Source organism: Loxodonta africana, chromosome 20 (genome assembly GCF_030014295.1).
Source record: "Loxodonta africana isolate mLoxAfr1 chromosome 20, mLoxAfr1.hap2, whole genome shotgun sequence".
Classification (NCBI taxonomy): Eukaryota; Metazoa; Chordata; class Mammalia; order Proboscidea; family Elephantidae; genus Loxodonta; species Loxodonta africana.
In genome coordinates, this window is record NC_087361.1 from 67,802,224 (window position 1) to 67,822,814 (window position 20,591).

Sequence of the window (20,591 nt, forward strand, 5' to 3'; positions counted from 1 at the left end):
TATACTCTCAGCCACAAGAAAACAAACAAAAACAATTCTCATATAGTGCTTTGCTGTTAACAAATACTTTGATAGAAACAAATCATCTGGTCCTCACAGGAGCCATGTAAGATAGGGGTTACCCTTCTCAAGATGAGGGGACTGATGAGTTATGACCAGCCTTAGGTTATGTAGGTATAAGAACCAGAGCCATCTTCCCTCTGTGCTGGCTCTACACCACTGTACCGTGGCACAGCAGTACCGGACCTGCACCAAACCCCACCCTGCTGGCTCTGGCGAGCTGTGCTGTGGCCAAGCGGAACAGGCCTTGTGCCACACCCTGCCCCACAGGCTCCATCCCGCTGCACAGCAACAAATGATCCAGCCCCATACCCTTACTCCCCCCTGCCCCTGCTGCATCATAGCTAAGCAACCAGTGCTTCCCATTCACACAAGGTAGTAAGAGCTATTATGCCCACAGACAAGCAAGGAACAAAGCACACCTGGCCCACATAGACATGTCAAAACAAAACAAAAAAGCAAGATGAAACAAATAAACTTATAATCTATAAATAAGGAACATAATACCTAAATGTCTCAGAGACAGCAGACAATATCAACACATAAAAAAGCAGGACAAGATGGCTCCAGCAAGTGACCAAAATAAAGCATCAGATGGCCTTAAGGTAGACCAAAAGGCACTGGAACTACCTGACATAGAATTCAAAAATCTAATATTCAGGGCTCTCCAAGAGATTAGAAAAGAGATCAAGGAAAACATAGACAAAGCTCAGGAAAATACAGATGCAATAATGGAAAACACAGACAAAACCAATCAAAACATAGCCAAAATCAAGGAAAACACAGATAAAGCAATAGAAGAATTCAGGAAAATAATATAAGGACAAAACATGAAAGTAAATAAACAATTAGAAATCATACAAAAGCAGCAACTAGAAATTCAAATGAAAAACAACAAAATTTCAGGTATGGACAACTCAACAGATGGTTTAGGCGCAAATTTGAAACAATGGTGGACAGAATCAGCAAAATTGAAGACAGATCTATTGACACCACTGTGAGAAAAATCAGAGAAAAAAACGAAGTAAGAATTATGTGGGAATACACAATCAAGGGCAAAAACTTGCACGTGAACAGAGTTCTGGAAGACGGGGAGCAAAACACAGAAGGATTGTTGAAGATTTGCTGGCAGAAAACTTGCCAAATATAAAAGACAAAAAGATGACCATCTAAGAAGCTCAAACAGACCCCAAAAGAAAGTCACCAAAACATATCATAATCACACTTGCCAAAACCAAAGACAAAGAAAGAATTCTGAGGGCAACTCAAGAAAAGTGAAAAGACACAAAGGGGAAACAATACAACTAAGCTCTGGTTATTTGGCAGAAACTATGCAGGCAAGAAGGTAAGAAGATGACATATATAAAACATAGAAAGAAAAAATCCTGAAAAATTCTCTCTCAAATCAAACGGTAAAGTTAGGATATCTCCAGATAAATAGGAATTAAGGGAATTCATAAAAACCAAACCAAACTTACAAGAAATATTAAAAGGAGTCCTTCCATTAGAGAAACAACATCATCAGACAACAACCTGAGTCTAGGACACAGGGCAGCATCAGGCAGGTATCAACCTAGGTAATGAGTTTTCAAGGATTAAAAAATAATAATAATAAAAGATTTAAAACAGGGAACCAGAGACACCAATCTATAAATGACAACAGCATCAGAACAGTTAAAGGGGGACTAAATGGTGTAGGTACAGAACTTTCAAATGGAGTGGATGTCAAGATGATATCAAGTAATAAAAGACTGGTCCAAAATTAGAAGGGTAAATTTCAAGGTAGCCACAAAGAAAGTTAACAAACTTACTCATCCAAACAAAAAAGAAGAAAAATATAAAGACTCAATAGACACAAAATCTATAATAAAATCTATAATAGTGAAAGAAACGCCACAAACAAAAGGAACTCCCAACCCAAACCCACTGCTGTCGAGTCGATTCCGACTCATAGCGACCCTATGGGACAGAGTAGAACTGCCCCACAGAGTTTCCAAGGAGTGCCTGTGGATTCGAACTGCCGACCTCTTGGTCAGCAGCCGTAGCACTTAACCACTATGCCACCAGGGTTTCCTAAAAGGAACTCAGCACATGAAAGCAACAGGAACAAAGAAAATGTCAACACCACAAAAATAAATAACAGCAATAAACTCACAGCTACCGATAATCACACCGAATGTAAGCAGCTTTATAAAATAAAGAGACAGAGAGTGACAGAATGGATAAAAAAAAAACATGACCCATCAATATACTGTCTACAAGAGACACACATTTGACACAAAGATATAAATATATTAAAAATCAAAGGATGGAAAAAAATATATCAAGCAAAGAGCAACCCAAAAAGTGCAGCAGTGGCAATACTACCTCAGATAAAATAGATTATAAGGCAAAATTCACCATAAAAGACAAGGAAGGATATTATATAATGATTAAAGGGACAACCCACCAAGAAGATATAACCTTAATAAATATCTATGTACCCAATAACAGAGGTTCAAAATACATAAAGCAAACTCTTAATAGCACTGAAAAGAGAAATTGTTTCACAAAAATAGTAGGAGATTTCAAGACACATCTCTTGGTAAAGGACAGAACATCTAGAAAAAAAGTCAACAAAGATACAGATGATCTAAATGCCACAATCAACCAACTTGACCTCCAAAAAAACCAAGCCAAACCCAGTGCTGTCGAGTCGATTCCGACTCATAGCAACCCTAAAGGACAGAGTAGAACTGCCCCACAGAGTTTCCAAGGAGCACCTGGCAGATTCGAACTGCCGACCCTTCGGTTAGCAGATGTAGCACTTAACCACTACACCACCAGGGTTTCCTAACTTGACCTCATAGACATATATGTAGAACACTCCACCTAACAGCAGTAAAGTATACATTCTTTTCCAACACATAGGGGACATCCTCCAGAATAGACCACATTTTAGGCAACAGAGCAACCCTCAACAAAATCCAAAACACTGAGATAATACAAAGCATCTTCTGTAATCACAATGCCATAAAAGTAGAAATTAATAACAGGAAGGGCAAGGAAAAAAAAAAAAAAGCAAACATGGAAACTGAATAAACTTGCTTAAAAACCATTGGGTAATAGAAAAAATCAAAGATGGAATAAAAAATTCATAGAATCAAATGAGAATGAAAACACATCACACCAAAACCTTTGGGACACAGCAATTTACAGCAATACACGAACATACTAAAAAAGAAGAAAGGGTCAAAATAAAAAAATTAGTTCTAAACTCGAACAAATAGAGAACAGCAAAAGAAGCCCATGGTCACAGAAGAAAGGAAATAATTAATATTATAACAGAAATAAATTAAATAGAGAACAGAAAAACAATAGAAAGAATCAACAAGAACAAAAGTTGGTTCTTTGAAAAGATCAGCAAAACTGACAAACCACTGGCCAAACTGACAAAAGAAAAACAGGAGAGGATGCAAATAACCCAAGTAAGAAATGAGATGTGGAACATTACAACTGACCCAACTGAAATAAAAAGGGTCATAACAGAGTACTATGAAAAACTGTACTCCAACAAATTTGAAATCATAGAGGAAATGGACAAATTTTTAAAAACACATTACCTACCTATACTAACACAAACTGAAGTAGAAAATCTGAACAGACTCATGAGAAGAGATGAGATTGAAAAGGTAATTAAAAAAACTCCAAAAAACAACAACAAAAAAGTCCTGACCTGGATGGCTTCACCAGAGTATTCTTCCAGACATTCAGAGAAGAGTTCATACCAGTACTACTCAAACTATTTCAAAACATAGAAAAGGAAGGAATACTTCTGAATTCATTCTATGAAGCCACCATAACCCTGATACTAAAACCATGCAAAGACACCACACAAAAAAGAAAATTACAGACCAATATCTCTCATGAATATAGATCCAAAAATTCTCAACAAAATTCTAGCCAATAGAATTAAGCATCATGTAAAAAAAAAAAAAAATACACCACAACCAGGTGAGGTTCATATTAGCTATGCAAGGATGGTTCAACATTAGAAAATCGATCAATGTAATCCATCACATAAATAGAATACAAGAATCACGCGATAACTTTAATTTACACAGAAAAGAGATTTCTGAAGTTCAACACCATTCCTGATAAAAACTCGCAACAAAATAGGAATAGAAGGGAAATTCTTCAACATAATAAAGGGCATCTATACAAAACCAGCAGGCAGCATCATTCTCAACAGAGGCTAAAGGCATTCCTCCTAAGAATGGGAACAAGACAAGGACACCCTTTATCACTATTCCTATTTAACATTGTGCTGCAAGTTCTAGCTAGAGCAATAAGGCAAGAAAAAGAAATAAAAGGCATCCAAATTGGTAAGGAAAAAGTAAAACTATCCCTATTCACAGATGATGTACCATACATTGAGAACCCTAAAGATTCCACAAAAAAATTACTGGTACTAATAGAAAGATTCAGCAGAGTAGCAGGATACAAGATCAACACATAAAAATCAGTTGGATTCCTACATGCCAACAAAGAAAACTACAAAAAGGAAATCAGGAAAACAATACCATTTATAATAAACCCGTTGCTATAGAGTTGATTCCAGCGATATGACAAAGTAGAACTGCCCCATAGGGTTTCCAAGTAGCACCTGGTAGATTAGCAGCTGAACTCTTAACCAGTATGCCACCAGGGTTTCCTAAACCAGGGTTTCCTAAAAAAATAAAATACTTAGGAATAAATCTAACCAGGGACATAAAAGACTTACACAAAGAAAACCACAAAACACTATTGCAAGAAACCAAGAGACCTACCTACATGGAAAAACATACCATGCTCACACACAGGAAGATCCAACATTGTGAAAATGTCAATTCTACACAAAGCGATCAACAGATATAATAATCCCAATCCAAATATCAACACTATTCTTTAGTAAGATGGACAAAATAACCAGACACACAGACCAAAGGAACAGAATTAAGAACCCAGATGTAAATCCATCCACCCACGGTCAGCGTATCTTTGACAAAGGCCCAAAATCCATTAAATGGGGGAAAAGACAGTCTTTTTAACAAATAGTACTGGCAAAACTGGATATTCGTCTGTAAATAAATGAATCAGGACCCATAACTTACATCATATACAAAAATTAATTCAAAATGTATCAAAGACCTAAATATAAAACCAAATCCTATAAAGATCATTAAAATAAAAATAGGGTCAACAGTAGGGGCCCTAACATACGGCATAAATAGGATACAAACCATAGTTAACAATGCACAAACACCAGAAGAGAAACTAGATAACTGGGAGCTCCTAAAAATTAAACACTTATGCTTATCAAAAGGCTTCATCAAAAAGTAAAAAGAGAACCTACAGGCTGGGAAAAATTTTTGGCTATGACATATCTGACAAGGGTCTAATCTCTTAAAATGTGTAAGACACTGTAACGTCTCAACAACAAAGAGACAAATAATCCAGTTAAAAAATGGGCAAAGGATATGAACAGACACTTCAGCAAAGAAGGCATTCAGGTGCCTAACAGACACGTGAAGAAATTGTTGCCACCATTAACCATTAGAGAAATGCAAATCAAAACTGCAATGAGATACCACCCCACCCTGACATTCCTGGTACTAAACAAACAAGCAAAAACAGAAAATAACAAATGTTGGAAAGGTTTCGGGGAGATTGGAACTGCTTGGGGACAACTAGGTCAACTGGCATAATGCAGTCCATAAAGAAAATGTTCTACATCTGACTTTGGTAAGTAGTTTCTGGGGTCTTAAAAGCTTGCAAGCAGTCATCTAAGATACATCTACTGGTCCTGTCCTGCCTGGAGCAAAGGAGAATGAAGAAAACCAAAGATACAAGAGAAATACTAGCCCATAGGACTAATGGGCCACAAGTACCACACCCTCCACCAGCCTGAGCCCAGAACAAAGTGGGAGAAAAATGTAGAACAAAACAAATTCTCTCTCTCTTTTTCTCTCTCACACACACAAATTCTCTCTCTCTCTCTCACACACACACACACCACACACACACACACACACACACACACACACACACACACACACGCGACCAGACTTACTGGTCTACCAGAGACTGTAGGAACCTTGAGCATATGGGCCCCAGGCATCCTTTTAACTCAGATCTGAAGTCACTCCCAAAGCTCACCCTTCAGCCAAAGATTAGAGAGGTCTATAAAATGGAAGCTGGACTATATGAAGAAGAATGTGGCATCAGGATTGGTGGAAGACTCATCAACAACCTGCAATATGCAGATGACACAACCTTCCTTGCTGAAAGCAAAGAAGACTTGAAGCATTCACCGATGAAGATCAAAGACTACAACCTTCAATATGGATTACACTTTGACATAAAGAAGATAAAAATCCTCACAACTGGACCAACAAGTAACATTATGATAAATGGGGAAAGACCGACATTGTCAAGGATTTCATTTTACTTGAATCTACAATTGACCCCCATGGAAGCAGCAGTCAACATATTGTACTGGGCAAATCTGTTGCAAAAGGCCTCTTTGAAGTGTTAAAAAGCAAAGATGTCACTCTGAGGACTAAGGCACGCCTGACCCAAGCCATGATATTTTCAATTGCCTCATATGCACATGAAAGCTGGACAACAAATAAGGAAGACCGGCAAGAACTGATGCCTTTGAATTACGGTGTTGGTGAAGAATATTGAATATACCATGGATGGACGAACAAACATGTCTGTCTTGGAAGAAATACAGCCAAAGTGAGGATTATGAGGCTTCATCGCACGTACTTTAGACATGTCATCAGAAGCGATTAGGCCCTGGAGAAGGACATCATGCTTGGTAAAGTAGAGAGTCAACGGAAAAGAGGAAGATCCTCAACAAGATGGACTGACACAGTTGCTGCAAAAATAGGCTCAAACATAACAACAATTGTGAGGATGGCATAGGACTGGGCAGTGTTTGTTATACACAAGAGTTGATCTGAGTCGAAACTGACTCATTGGTATCTAACATCAACAACATAAAACAAACAATAACACAGGTGAGGAACTGCTTGGTAGCTCAATCATGTATCTGAGACCAAATGGGAACCGGGGTAGAGAAGGGGAAAGCATTGACACATCACAAGGATTGCAACCAGTGTCACAAAACAATGTATATTAATTGTTGAATGAAAAACTAATTTGTGCTGCAAACTTTCATCTAAAGCACACACACATACACACAAAAGGACCAGAGCCAGGACTCAAACCCAGGCCTTCAGACTGTAATCCTGCACTTGCTTCTCAAGGCTTGGCTGCCCGTTCCAGGCTTGTGGGGTCTACCAGAATGAACACACAGAGAGGGCAGAGACCACAGTTGTTAGTCTGAACAGGGATACGGTTAGAGACACCACAGACGCAACTGCAATACAGGTAAGAAAACCACCCGTTAGCTCTGGGTCTGGGGTCGGACTGAACTAGCATGAGCACTGATCGCCTCAAGACTGCCCAGCCTCTCTCAGGAGACCTGAGTCTCAATCTTGGGCATTCTGTCAAAACCCTGCTCTTCAGGTATAATCCTTCAAAAGCCTTGACAAGCCTCAGAAATCTAAAATGAACTTATTTTTAGGAAAATGAAATATAACAATGTTACATTTTGCCCACTGTTTCAGGGCTACCATCTCGGTGAGGCAGCAGCTGGACTCTTCAGCTAATCCTTTGGAGGTAAACCATGCAGTGCAGGACTGAAATCCTGAATCCAAATGAAACAACATTAAGCTGGGAGAATGTAATTACCTGGCTTGTAATAGGAGTTAAGTTGTCTGCTCCTCTATGGGAATCTCTAGAATATTCCTCACAGGATAGCAGGCAACATTACAAACCCATTAGTACCAATGTAATAGTATCATATCAGTTACCAATGGGATATAACAGGCAGATAATGTTGTTCAAACATAGGATGTAAACAGCAAGTGTTCTCAGAGAAACAGCCACACACTCAATGACTTGTCAAAAATGCAGTTTTAATATAAGGAAATGTCACCTCAGGGACCAGACTACTCAGGGTGTTCTAGTCAGTCAAGTCTACTGTACCAGCTTCATAAGAGACAGCCATTTTTGTACTTCTTGGAGGGTTAGACTATTAAGGAACAGCTTCTACAGCCCATCAGACATTGAGCTGACTGGAGATCAGGCAGCAGGCCTGAGACACACAGAGCTCAGAACTCGTTTTTGGTCTGATTTCTACTTCCCCTCAAGAACCTAGTAAGTTTATATTAACGGAGGAAGAACGGCTCAGAAAAGAAGGGTGAGAACGGTTTTACAACTCTGAAGAATGTAATGAATGTCACTGAATTGTGCATGCAGAAACTGTTAAATTGGTGTACGTGCTACTGTGTATATTCTCAATAACAACAAAAATGAAACAAATTATAAAAAAGAAGCTAGAAAAAAGAAAAAGAAAAAAAAAGAACCTATGCTTTAGAAGGACCACTGTGTGTTCTTACTCAACAGACAGACTCTTTAGAGCACCTGATCTGATGATCCTAAAGAAGGAAATGAATCAATGAAGAGTCAGTTTCCAGAAAGTAACAGGGTTCTCACACATATATACTTTTTTTACTTAGCACACACAGTAACAAAAAAACATAAAACTGATTCTACTTGGATAAATTATTTGGAAATGGCACAAGCCCTTCCATTTTGTGCTGGATCTGTCTGTTGCTACAAGTTGCTCTCCTAGAGAACTTCTGAGATGACTGCTCCAACAGCCGCCTCCCACTCACATCACTGTGCACCCTTCCTCAGGAAAATGCTTTTAAATCATGACTCAGTCTCAGTTGTTCCTGACATCCCTTGCCTTCCTTTAAGTGTTCCTGGGTCACCCTGATCCACCATTTATTTACAAACCAGCCTTGGCTTTCTCATCTATAAAATGGAGACCATACTATCTACTTTCCAGGGGATGTGAAGATAGTAAAGATGTGACAATTCCCAGCATTTTGTGGCCAGGGGCCCTTTTGAGGTTATAGACTCTATTGCCATTAAATGTACACGCACAAAATTTTTAACCATAATTTTTAGGGAGTGTAGAATACACTGAACTCTTATGTGGGAAAAAACTAAACTTAGCTGAACAAATGTTTTTTGAACAGCTACTATGTGCTACTTTTCTGTCTCCTCACATACTGTGCCTGTACAGGAACAGGCACAGGTACATTTAAGACACAGTATCTGGAACCTGTGCAAGCCTCACCTCCTCCACGGCTAAGGTCCTGGTCCAAGCCACCGGCCTGTCTTCCCTGGGCTGCTGCACAAGCCTCCCACCTGCTCTGCCTGCTTCCTCTCTCGCCTCTGTATGGTCTCATCTCCACGCAGTAGCCAAGGATCCCTTACAAAGACCACTGTTCATTCAAAATTCTCCAGCAGCTTCCCATCTCACTCAGAATAAAAGCCAAGCACCTACGTTCGCTGACAAGGGCCACCTAGCCCTAAGAGCCTAGGTCCTGCTTCATCTCCTGTCACTCTCCTTGGAGCTCACTTTGCTCTCCACGCTGGCCTCCTGCCTGCTGCTCCTTGCACAAGCCAAGCACACGCCCTGTTCAGGGTCCCTGCACTTGAGGTTCCCTCTCCACGAAACACTCTTCCTCAGATGCCCTCGCTTCCTGCAGGGCTCTGCTCAAATGCCGCCTTCTGGAGAGGACTTTCTCCTGAACAACCCATTGAAAACAATGTCCCCTCCCCAGTCCTTTACCCAGTTTTGTTTTCCTGCATGACACTCACCAACACCTGACATACTGTACAGTAACTTATTTATCCACTAACGAACTGATTGTGTTTGTCTGTCCTTCAGGGGAACATAAGGTCCGTGAAGGCAGAAATGTTTTCTTCATGGCACATAATATATAATACATATTTGTTGAATGAATAAGTTAATGAATGAAATGCATGGATCAATAAACAGGAGTTCAAATTCTCTTCTTCCTATTGTCCTTTAAGCCAAAACAAAACAAAACGTGTTGCCGTTGAGTCAATTCTGACTGACAGCAACCGTACAGGACAGAGTAGAACTGTCCTATGGGGTTTCTAAGAAGTGGCTGGTGGATTTGAACTGCCGATGTTTTGGTTAGCAGCCGAGCTCTTAACCACTGTGCCACCAGGGCCCCTTTAGGCACAAGTAATTCTTCCTCCCCTGAACTCTGTTTGAACTTATCTTTGCCAACTGCTTGACCATTTATCATTACTATTTTGTGGAATTACTTACATTGCTATTCTGAATTACTACAGCTTATCTCTTTTTATTTAACTACTTACATGCTTATTTATTTTCTCTCAATTGTATCACAAAGCTGTGTAAAGAGAGTATTACCCATTTTTGCTTTCCTGCGCTTGGCGATGGGCAGTGTCTGGCATTGATTAACTGAAACCAAACCCAGTGCCGTCAAGTCTATTCCGACTCATAGCGACCCTACAAGACAGAGTAGAACTGCCCCACAGAGTTTCCAAGAGGCTCCTGGTGGGTCCGAACGGCCAACCCTTTGGTTAGCAGCCGTAGCACTTAACCACTACGCCGCCAGGGTTTCCAAAGAGCTTGATAAATATTTGTTGACTGTTCAATAGTGATATACAATGTTGTTACTTCAAGTAAATAGAAATAAGCTTAAAAATTGTAGCTGATTAGAATGAGATAAGTCATAAGCATACTAAAACAATTACTGTTGCAAAAATGAACCCCACCAATGTCCCAGTTTGTGGGGAAGACAAAGGCAAGAGGAGAGAGAATGGCTGTCTCTGAATTCAGACCAGCAATCATCTGCATCTTCCCTAACTCCAGTGAAGTTATTCTGTCCCTTTTCCTATTGCCAGACAGGGCAGCACCTAAACACAATTTTTGATGCCCAACTCCTAGAAATCCCCATGGCTTGATCTCAGATATCCGTGCTTTCTAAACACTCTGACACTTGCAAAAATCAATTCTCTCGCATTTTATCTCCATTTGTAAATTCTATCCAACCAGACCAGTAGCTGGTGAGGGATGGAGTTTATGAGATTCAGCTTTGTGCCAGCAGAAGATGGTGTGACTTGACTTAGGTAGGAGAAGGCCAGCCCTACAGACTCTTGAATGTTGGCCACAGCTCTAAGACCGTTAACTGAGCTCCTGGGGAAGTTGAATCGAATGAGACCAAACCAGAACAAAAAATTAATGCTATCAGGAATCATCACAGTGTTAGACAAGGAGCTGTTTTCAAGCCAGTCTGATGCAGAAGATCAATGTTATAAAAGTGTCAAGACCGTACAGTGGGAGATACCCACACGTGCAAAGACAGTGAGTGATGGCAAACCTACCGCCACCACACAGCGCCAACTGTACTTACTCACATGACAACTGTAATTCAGAACTCACTCTTGAGCTAGAAAAGGGAGTGGGCTAAGTGACTCAGGCATTTTGGGTCAAAACATACGATGTCTTTGTCTCAATATCTGGGTGTGGCCATTCTGAGATAGCAAACATTATGTGAACAAAGGAGATTTTATTCCTTTTCTGAACATTAGGATGGGAAGTCGACCTCTATTCTTATTCTACAAAGAATTCCTGGAAGTCCTCCCCAGTCTCTGCACAAATATGGGCAAAGCTGTAACCCTGCTTACCGTGTCTGCTGATGAAGCGGATACAGCTTTCTACCACCAGAGGAATCGTCTGGCTGGAGTCCTGAAAAGCCAAAGAGAAATACAACGTTAGAATCTTCAAACAGGGATGACCCGGGGTCAAAGAAAATGAGCCACACTGTGCAGAATTTGTCTCGGCTGGATCTGCGGACAGTCCGCAAAGACACATCCGACCTTCCCTCCAAGCTCTAGAGCACTCACTCCACCACCTACTTGGAAGGCCACACACATGCCTTAAATTCAGTTTAGCATAAGCCAAAGGGATTCTGTATGTGCCAAGCTGGGGCTGCAGTCAAGAAGGCCTCAGCGACCCAAATCCTCACCCTCATGACCCCCCAAACCCATCTGCCCCCTCTAGCTTGCCAGCTGCGGTGGCCGGCATCTGTCCTGGCGTCAGCATCACTGACTTTGCCAGCCAGCTCAGGGAGGAAGACTCAGTCCTCACACCCCTGCTGTCACCAAGAAACTGGGTTTCACTACAAGAAAAATAAAAAGTCCCACTTTTTGGAAGTCTGCTTATGTTTATAGATGTTCTATTATTCTATTTTTCATTTATAAATAGTAGCAACAATGGTACTGACAGCAACATGAGGATTTTACGTAAAGTTCTGCTGTCCCCAGATTTACACACAAAGACCCAGGAGAAGACAGGCTGGGAAGCTCAACAAGTTACATGAGAGCAGTTCTGCAGGAAATGGAAGATGGGAAGCTGGGCATCACAGACATTAACCTGCATGTCCATGGTTACCACTAGCATGTCAGCGGGTTCCAGGGGGTACTCTGCAGCAGGCTGGGTGGGCCGAGGCGACCTACCTTACTGCAGAAGAGCAATTTCCCAGGTCCCTGCTCCAATGGAGCCCAAGGTGGAGTCCAGTGCGAGCAAAGACTGGACAACGTCACCAAGCGCCAGCCCCTCCTGCAATCCTTCCCTCTCCCTGTGATGTATCTAAGCTCTGAACGAATGCCTTTCCTCCAGGATGAGCCTAAGTGCTCCTGTGGTGCCCCTAAAGACCTGTACCTAGCCATCAACTTTGCGAACAGTTGACAGAGCAATTTCTTAATATGCTTTTACTCACTCTCTCCCTTCCCCAGTGTTAGAACCCATGTCAATTTAATTCTATTTTTCACAATATTTTTGGTCATATAATTTCAGGGTTGGAAGGGGGGTTTAAAAACAATTAGGCCAAATTTCCATCCAATCAGATTAAGGGTAATGGTAGTTCAGTGGTAGAATTCTTGCTTTTCATGGAGACCCGGGTTTGATTCCTAGCCAATGCACCTCATGTGCAGTCACTACCCATCTATCACTGAAGGCTTGCATGTTGCTATGATGCTACACAGGTTTCAGCAGAGCTTCCAGACCTAAGACAAACTAGGAAGAAAGGCCTGGAGATCTACTGCTGAAAATCAGCCAATAAAAACTCTATGGATCACAATAGTCTGATCTGCAACTGATCATGCCGGACAGGGCAGCATTTGATTCCGTTGTGCATGGATGGGGTCACCATGATTCAGGGCTGACTCGACAGCAGCTCACAACAACAACAAACCACAAGTGGGAAGAGCAGCAGGCACAGCTTGGAAAATAGAGTAAAGCAGGGGTCCAGTGATTTACAGGAGAAAACAGTCAGGAAGCAGCCAGATAATAAGCAACCGTTTGGCATCATTTCTCCTGAGTGAGAGGGTTAGGGTTTTTTATCATGTACTGGTCTCTATTATATTTGCTAGATTTCTGTTTTCACCAAGGGGGAAAACACAAGTCTTGACACCTGAATAGATGTGTGTGGGTGATGAGAGAAAAGAGAGGTCAGAGATAAGACTTGGGACTGTGAAAATTGGGGGGAGGTCCCCATGAACAGAAATAGAGGAGTTAGGGAGGTGCTAAGAAATTAAAATGTGGTGGAGGAAGGCAAAGAAACCGATGCTGAGAGTAGACGGTGCTATTTCACTTTCAAGCACAAATGTCCAGTCAGTCAGTTGGGAATTAGATCCAAAGACTTACAAGGATAAAATTACAGAGAAAAGAGACGCTAAAGGAAGGAGAGAAAGATTTATCTAAGGCAAAACAAGTGACAAGGCCAATAATATGAAGAGAAGTCAAGAGAGAGCCAAGCCTTCGAAGAATGCCTAAATTCAGAGGAATGGAGAAAGCAGGACCAGCAAAGGAAATATGGAAATAATAGTCAGGAGAGAGGAAATGCTGGAACTTGAAGGGAACAGGGATGTTCTAGAAGCAACAATCCAGGTATTTCTTTTTTAAGAAAGGTCTGGGATGGTTTAAACCTAGTCTTTGCTAGGGCCAAAAATGACTGGAACCCTCAGGGAGCCTGAAAAATAAAAGTTACCAGATTCCTCCTCTTGTTTGGCTGAACTGCCATAAACAAACATTTATCTCCTGATTACTTATAACCACTGCCGTCTGGTCGATTCCGACTCATAGCGACCCCATGATTATTATACAACTTTACTAATCTCTTAAGTCACTTACTGCTCTACCCTCCTGCCTACCTGAGGAAAACTCTCTGCTGAGCCATTGTTAGATTTCAGCTACCGGAGAGAAAACGGGGCCGCGGAATGAAAACAAGGTCTTTATTTGATGGAGGTTTTTGGTGTTTCCTGAACTCTTATGCAAATCTAGCACCAGGCAAATAAGTTTGCTTGCAACAGCTTAGGCGCAGCAGGATGCAAACCAGATGTGTGCTGTTCCCCTCTGATGGCAAGCCCAACAAGGGAAGCACGCCCCCGTCAGCTGGAGCTATCTGGCTCCCATCCTTAAACCAAGGACTCCGCACCCCTGCCGCCAGAGCTGAGGCTGCAAAGCCCGCATACACGCTCCATCCTCAAACCAAGGACTCCACACCCCTTACGCCAGAGCTGAGGCTGCAAAGCCTGCACACACGCTCCATCCTCAAACCAAGGACTCCACACCCCTGCCGCCAGAGCTGAGGCTGCAAAACCTGCACACATGCTCCATCGTTAAAACCAAGGACTCCACACCCCTGCCGCCAGAGGTGAGGCTGCAAAACCTGCACACATGCTCCATCCTTAAAACCAAGGACTCCACACCCCTGCCGCCAGAGCTGAGGCTGCAAAGCCCGTGCACACACGCTCCATCCTCAAACCCAGGACTCCATACCCCTGCAGCCAGAGCTGAGGCTGCAAAGCCCATGCACACACGCTCCATCCTCAAACCAACGATTCCATACCCCTGCCACCAGAGCTGAGGCTGCAAAGCCCGTGCACACGCTCCATCCAAAAGCAGGAACCCCCGTCTCAACCCAGGACTGAAAGGAATCAACTCAAGTCCAATTCTGTTCTTTGTGGAAAAGGGAAAAAGGCTTGCTTCATCTTCAAGATGCTTCACCTCTGAATTCTAAATGCAGTAAATTATACGGGGGAGGCGCTCTGTTTGTCTCTAGTTTTAAATGAAGTTAAGGGAGAAACGGGAAGAATAAAGAGAGGACCAAGAGGCAGGAGAGACACAATGAAATTTTTATAATGTAAAAAATGTGGAACTGTATCAGCTGGTGTTCTCACTAAAATGAGATCTGTAGTAGAGGGACAAAAACAGCGACAGCAATCGAAGACAAGTGGTGTCTGTGCCCTCCCAGCCGCCCAGCTGGACGACCCAGGCAGCCTGAGCAGCCAGGTCAGCTGAAAAGACTGCTGGATCTGCTGACACCACGGAAACCTTGTGCGTTCTCTACGCTGGATTATCTCCCTATGGCTAGAAAAAAAATTGTGAATTATCCAAGATGATTTTTTAAAGCCTGGACCAGCGTTCCCCTGGGAGACACAAAGATATTCCCGAGTTTTCTCCCCCCACTCCCTGCTAACTGCCTACTGCTTAACTGGGATGAGCTCAGGGGACACAGAATCATTTCAGTATTTTCTATAAAGTATAATTAGAAAGTCAAACCTGCTATTGCAAAAAGATACTTCACTTAGTTTTTTTTTTAAACAAGCACAAGTGCTGTTGAGATCACCCATGGATGTGGATTACACATGCGGCTGCTTGCTAGGGTCCCTCCTGGTGGGGTAATGAAAGCTGCTGTCTGGGTCAGACTTTAACCCAACACCGCAGAGCATGCGCAAAACCGCAGACTTCAACAGCTCTTTCCTATCACGCCTATGCCAGGCTTCCCTCTGTGTATTCAGCGTGTGTTAGGAATACATCTAGAATGACCACAGGATCAGAAACAAACAAACATCTGCAAACTTAAGACAAGACTGCCTGGTTCAGGTGTTAGCTGCTGTGAGACACTGGCGTATCGGTGCAGATGTAGAAAGCGTGAGGCTGTCGCCTGGTCTCCTGGAAAGGTCACACCATGAATAGTTCTAGCACAGTCTGTCACAGTCTAAACCAATCCCCTAGTCCATAAGATGTCTACACCAAGAAGTTGCTATATTAAACACACCATGGCAAAATGGAACCTTCCAAACTCAGGTGCGAAGTCAGAAAAGTGTCTGTTGTGATGGTTAAGGCTGTACGTCAACTTGGCTGGGCCATGATGCTCCATGGTTTGGTAGTTATGTAATGATGTAATCTGGCAGTTTTGCAATGATGTAGTTATCCTCCATTTTGTGATATAATGTAATCATCTCCATGATGTGATCTGTTGTGACCAATCAGTCGTAAGGGGAGTTTCCTTGGGGGTGTGACCTGCATCCAATATATGTGGACGTTCTAGAAAGCCTGCTGGCTTTTGCTGGCTCTGGATCCTGGATTCAGCTCGTCAGCACCTGATCTCCAGTTCTTGAGACTTCAGCTTGCTGTACTGCCTGCAGATCTTGGATTCATCAGCCTCTGCAGCCCGTGAGTCAGCAGCTTGCTCTCTGACCTGCTGATCTTGAGTTCATCAGCAACTGTAGCTCTGGGAGTCACGAGAAGTCTCCGGCCTGATACCTGACCCACGGATTTGGGGTGTGCCACCTCTACAACCATGTGACCCATTTTCTTAAGATAAATTTCTCTTTCTTGCTCTCTCTCTCTACATATATGTAAGTATATATATCTGTATGTATGTATGTGCTTCACTGGTTTTGCTTCTCTAGAGAACCCAGCCTGAGAAACCCATCCTGGCCCAAGTAGAGTTCCATCAATGTCTGCAGGATGCAACTGACACTCAAGCCAGACCAGCCGGCTCTTGCTGGGTCCTTACCTGTTTCCTTACAGTTGAGCTACGCCTGCAGTTGACCCGCCGAATCAGAGAGGACCGATTCAGAAGCAGGGAGGAAAAAGAGAAAATGGGGACAGAATGAGACAAACAACCACTGAAACCCAGAAGTAAAATATCTTTTTTCCCCTAAATTTTATTTATTTTGTTGTTGTTGTTGAGAATATACACAGCAAAACATACATCAATTCAACAGTTTCTACATGTACAGTTCAGTGACATTGATTACGTTCTTCCAGTTGTGCAACCATTCTCACCCTCCTTTTCTGAGTTGTTCCTCCCCCATTAACATAAACTCACTGCCCCCTAAGGTTCCAGTCTAATCTTTTGAGTTGCTCTTTTGAATTTGAGTAAAATATCTTTTTAATAATTAAAAAGTAATCTGTTGGTTGATGAAACAAATCATATTATTCAGCTCAGATCCAAAAATGGCTAAAAAGACTTGCTCATTTATTTCTCAAATAAAGTCCAAAAAAGCTCCTATCTTCATACAAGCACAGAGGTCTCTGCTTTTAATGTCTACCACCATTCGAAATTGGAACAGGAGGAAGTTGGTTCAATTTGCAGTAAGGTATATTTGGGTTAGACCACAAGATCTTCCTGTTTGTAAGAAGACACTGACAATGACTAAAGGAAGCTACAGTTTTCTTTCTTTTGGAAGCCCTTAGGAAAAAGACAGGGAGCAATTTTTCTATAATTTAGAAGGTGGGGCATCCAGACTAGAAGGAATCTTGGCTATCCTCTAGGTCAATGTTTTTCAAGCTGTGTTTAGCCTCAGAAGCCTTTTCTCAAAGAGAATCTGACTCAGAGGGAAAATACCAAAAGCAAGTACAGCAGTGCTGCCAGCTCCGGGTGTGGGTAGGGACTAGAGCCTGGCTACTGAGCCTCCCTCTACCCCTCCACCAGACCACTCCTGAGGAACCTCTTTGCAGCCCTAGGTTTCCTGAGATCTATATAACTCTCTTGTTTTACAGATGAGGAAACGGGGGCTCAGAGAGGGGAAGAGAGTAGTCCAAGGTCACACAGCAATAGGGAATTCAACTCAGCTCTTCTAATTCTCACAGGGTCGTCTGCAGATATAGGCTTTAGGTGAACCTATATTAAGACTCTATGACCAAGATATATTCCATGGAATTCCATTATCTCGGCTTCCTCCAGCCATCTACTGGCATATTAATGGAATCTTTACTGTAATCTACAATGACAAAATGATGAAAGCCAAATGAAGCTATTTCTAAATAATGAGCCTATAATTGTAAATGGCCTCATGATTATTGTGTGTGTTGGTGGATATAAGTGGTTGGTATACTGGGCTAACCCAGGGTCTCAAAGGAGTCCAGCCCATTAAAGCTCTTTCCTCAGTTAAATCAGCACATTTTTAGGCATCTGAGAGCTGTTGGCTGCATGAACGCTTCGCTCTTCACCAGCTCAGAGTTCTCTCATAGCAGTACAGTGACTGGGAGGGAGAAATATTTGGCTGGGGTGGGGGAGGGAAGGGGAGGTGCGAAAGGATTTGGAGGGTTGCATACTTGTTCATCAGGAGGGATTTCTACCAATGCTGTTTGGCGAGCCAACGTGATAGAATATTTCATTATCCACCAATAGTCACTAATTAGGGCCTGCCACCTTTTCCATACGTTAAAAAAAATCTCAGATCAAATGCTATTTCCTCATTTTCCTTCTCTGGGTCAGAGACTCCCCAAAGTCCACGTGTTGAAGCCTAGCAGCTAAGGTTAGGTTACCAGAATCTTCTGGAGTCAAATATTTATTTCCCTTGCAGGTAGTCTCAGGGACTATTTCGGCAAGTGATAACATCCTTCCCTCAGTTCTGCTCAGCTCACAGCACATTCCATGCCCATTTGAGACAGATGGGGTCAGCAGGACAGAGGGAAGGAAGCACCCCCGCCCCAGGCCACTCCTTTGCAAAGTCACTAAAAGCCTTCACAACTCAACTCCTTTGTTCTTTCCCAGGCTGGGGTCCCTCTACCCATGGTCCTCTAGTTTTATCCCTTCCCAGGGCTCCCCAGGCCACACCTACCTGGCCAGACTGCAATCTGTCCGCTGACCTGTTGGGAAGACAAAGGCAAATAGCACATGTTGAAGCAGAAGGGGTGAAGGAGAGAGACTTGCTCCTAAAAATTACCATGTTCTGCCTTAGTTCCCAGAGTCCCTGGGTGGTGCCAATGGTTAATGCCCTCGGCTGCTAGCCAAAAGGTTGAAGGTTCAAGTTCACCCAGAGGTGCCTCAGAAGAAAGGCCTGGCGATCTACTTCCTAAAAATCAGCCATTGAAAATCCTGCAGCGTGCAGTTCTACTCTGAGATACGTGGGTTGCACGAGTTAGAGTCAACTTGACAGCAACTGGTAGGTAGTAGGTCCTACTGTCTAGAGAACCACTAGTATAACAACATGTCAGGCGTCCAGGCCAAAATGAAGAGAAGTACACAGAGCCTCTTTCTGGGCAAGTGCTGTTTTTGATGCTGGTTCCTAGCCCACTATCCCTGGTATTTGGGGCTGCCAGCTCTGCTTCCCGGTGAGAAAACAGCAGCGGAGGTGAAGGAACAACTAACAACAAGGCAGATCTTGTTTTACAGAACAAGTTATTAGAAGCCTTCCTAGAGACGAAATTCAGCTTCTCATATGTGTATACATATGCTGGGGGTGTGTGGTGGGGAGGGGAGGGATGAGCTTGCTTGTTCCTGAGTGTATGAAAACACACACACACAGTTGGAAGAAAGAAAGCAGATGTTTGGGAGCAGGGAGGTAGAAGACGCGTATGTTCTACCTTTAGATTCACATTAAACTCTCCGTTAGGTTGGGCTGGGGTGGCAAAAGCTGAGATTTAAAGCTGATACTACTTCAGAGTATGGTTCCCAGCTCAATAGCTAGCAGAAATAGTACATTAAATGGGTCACAACCAGCTTTAAAAAAATAGAATAAAGAACATTAAAATTCATAAGGAGTATTCTTGTTTTTTAAAAATACATAGGCATTTGATATAAATACAGTGCTTTCTGTGGGTCCATGGTCAATGAAGCTAATCTATATTAGACTTATATTAGATGGCCAGGGAAAAACGCAAGCAGGGCTGAGCTAGGGAAGGAGAAATCAACTTCACACCCTTTATCCAAGCTCCTGGAAAGGCAACCCCAAGGAGCAGGGGTGGCTGGGGGAGGGCAGGCCTTTTGCTTGCCTTTAAAGGTTGCAAATTGTTGATTACAGCTCAGCTCATCTCAAACAACACCCTCCCCCTCAGCCCCAGCAGCTTCTCATTACCAAAGGCTCAGCTTTCATCTGCAAAAATATTATTCTGAGCCATTATTTTCAACATCTGTCCCATTTCCATTCTGGAATATTCATACACATCAATTATCCCTCGGTGGCAAGAACAAGGGGCTCTTGCATTATGGTGACAAATGCACACAGAAGGCTGGGACACGATGACTTGCACACAGGAAGATCTGCAGCGATCTTTTCCCCTTACTGCCGGCACTTGTCATCCTTAGATTAAGACAATTTGCAGCGCTAATGAACGGTCACCACATTCACCCCTCTGTACTAGCACATTTGGTGCGTGTATGTGTGTGTGCATACACGTTCACACGCATGCAAGCCCTGAGGCCCTGCTCCCGGGCTACTTGGTAACTATGCTTAGATTTTCTTGATAAAAGGAAATCGCAGTTATAACTTGCTTCAATAGTTCT

General features: G+C 42.6%; 1 protein-coding gene across 11 annotated transcripts in view; it reads right to left on the reverse strand.

The window, feature by feature from the left end:
* SRGAP2 (SLIT-ROBO Rho GTPase activating protein 2) overlaps positions 1 to 20,591 on the reverse strand; it is a 299,295-nt gene that overhangs the window by 33,385 nt on the left and 245,319 nt on the right. For all 11 annotated transcript variants that reach the window (XR_002785789.2, XM_010590263.3, XM_010590261.3 and 8 more), the window contains exons 12-14: positions 18,928 to 18,955; positions 16,875 to 16,899; positions 11,695 to 11,755 (exon numbers count right to left, since the gene is read on the reverse strand). Coding sequence is in view for 10 of the 11 variants with exons in the window: in XM_010590263.3 (XP_010588565.1) it covers positions 11,695 to 11,755; positions 16,875 to 16,899; positions 18,928 to 18,955 (114 nt within the window). In the remaining variant the exon portion in view is untranslated. The remainder of the gene's footprint in view (positions 1 to 11,694; positions 11,756 to 16,874; positions 16,900 to 18,927; positions 18,956 to 20,591) is intronic.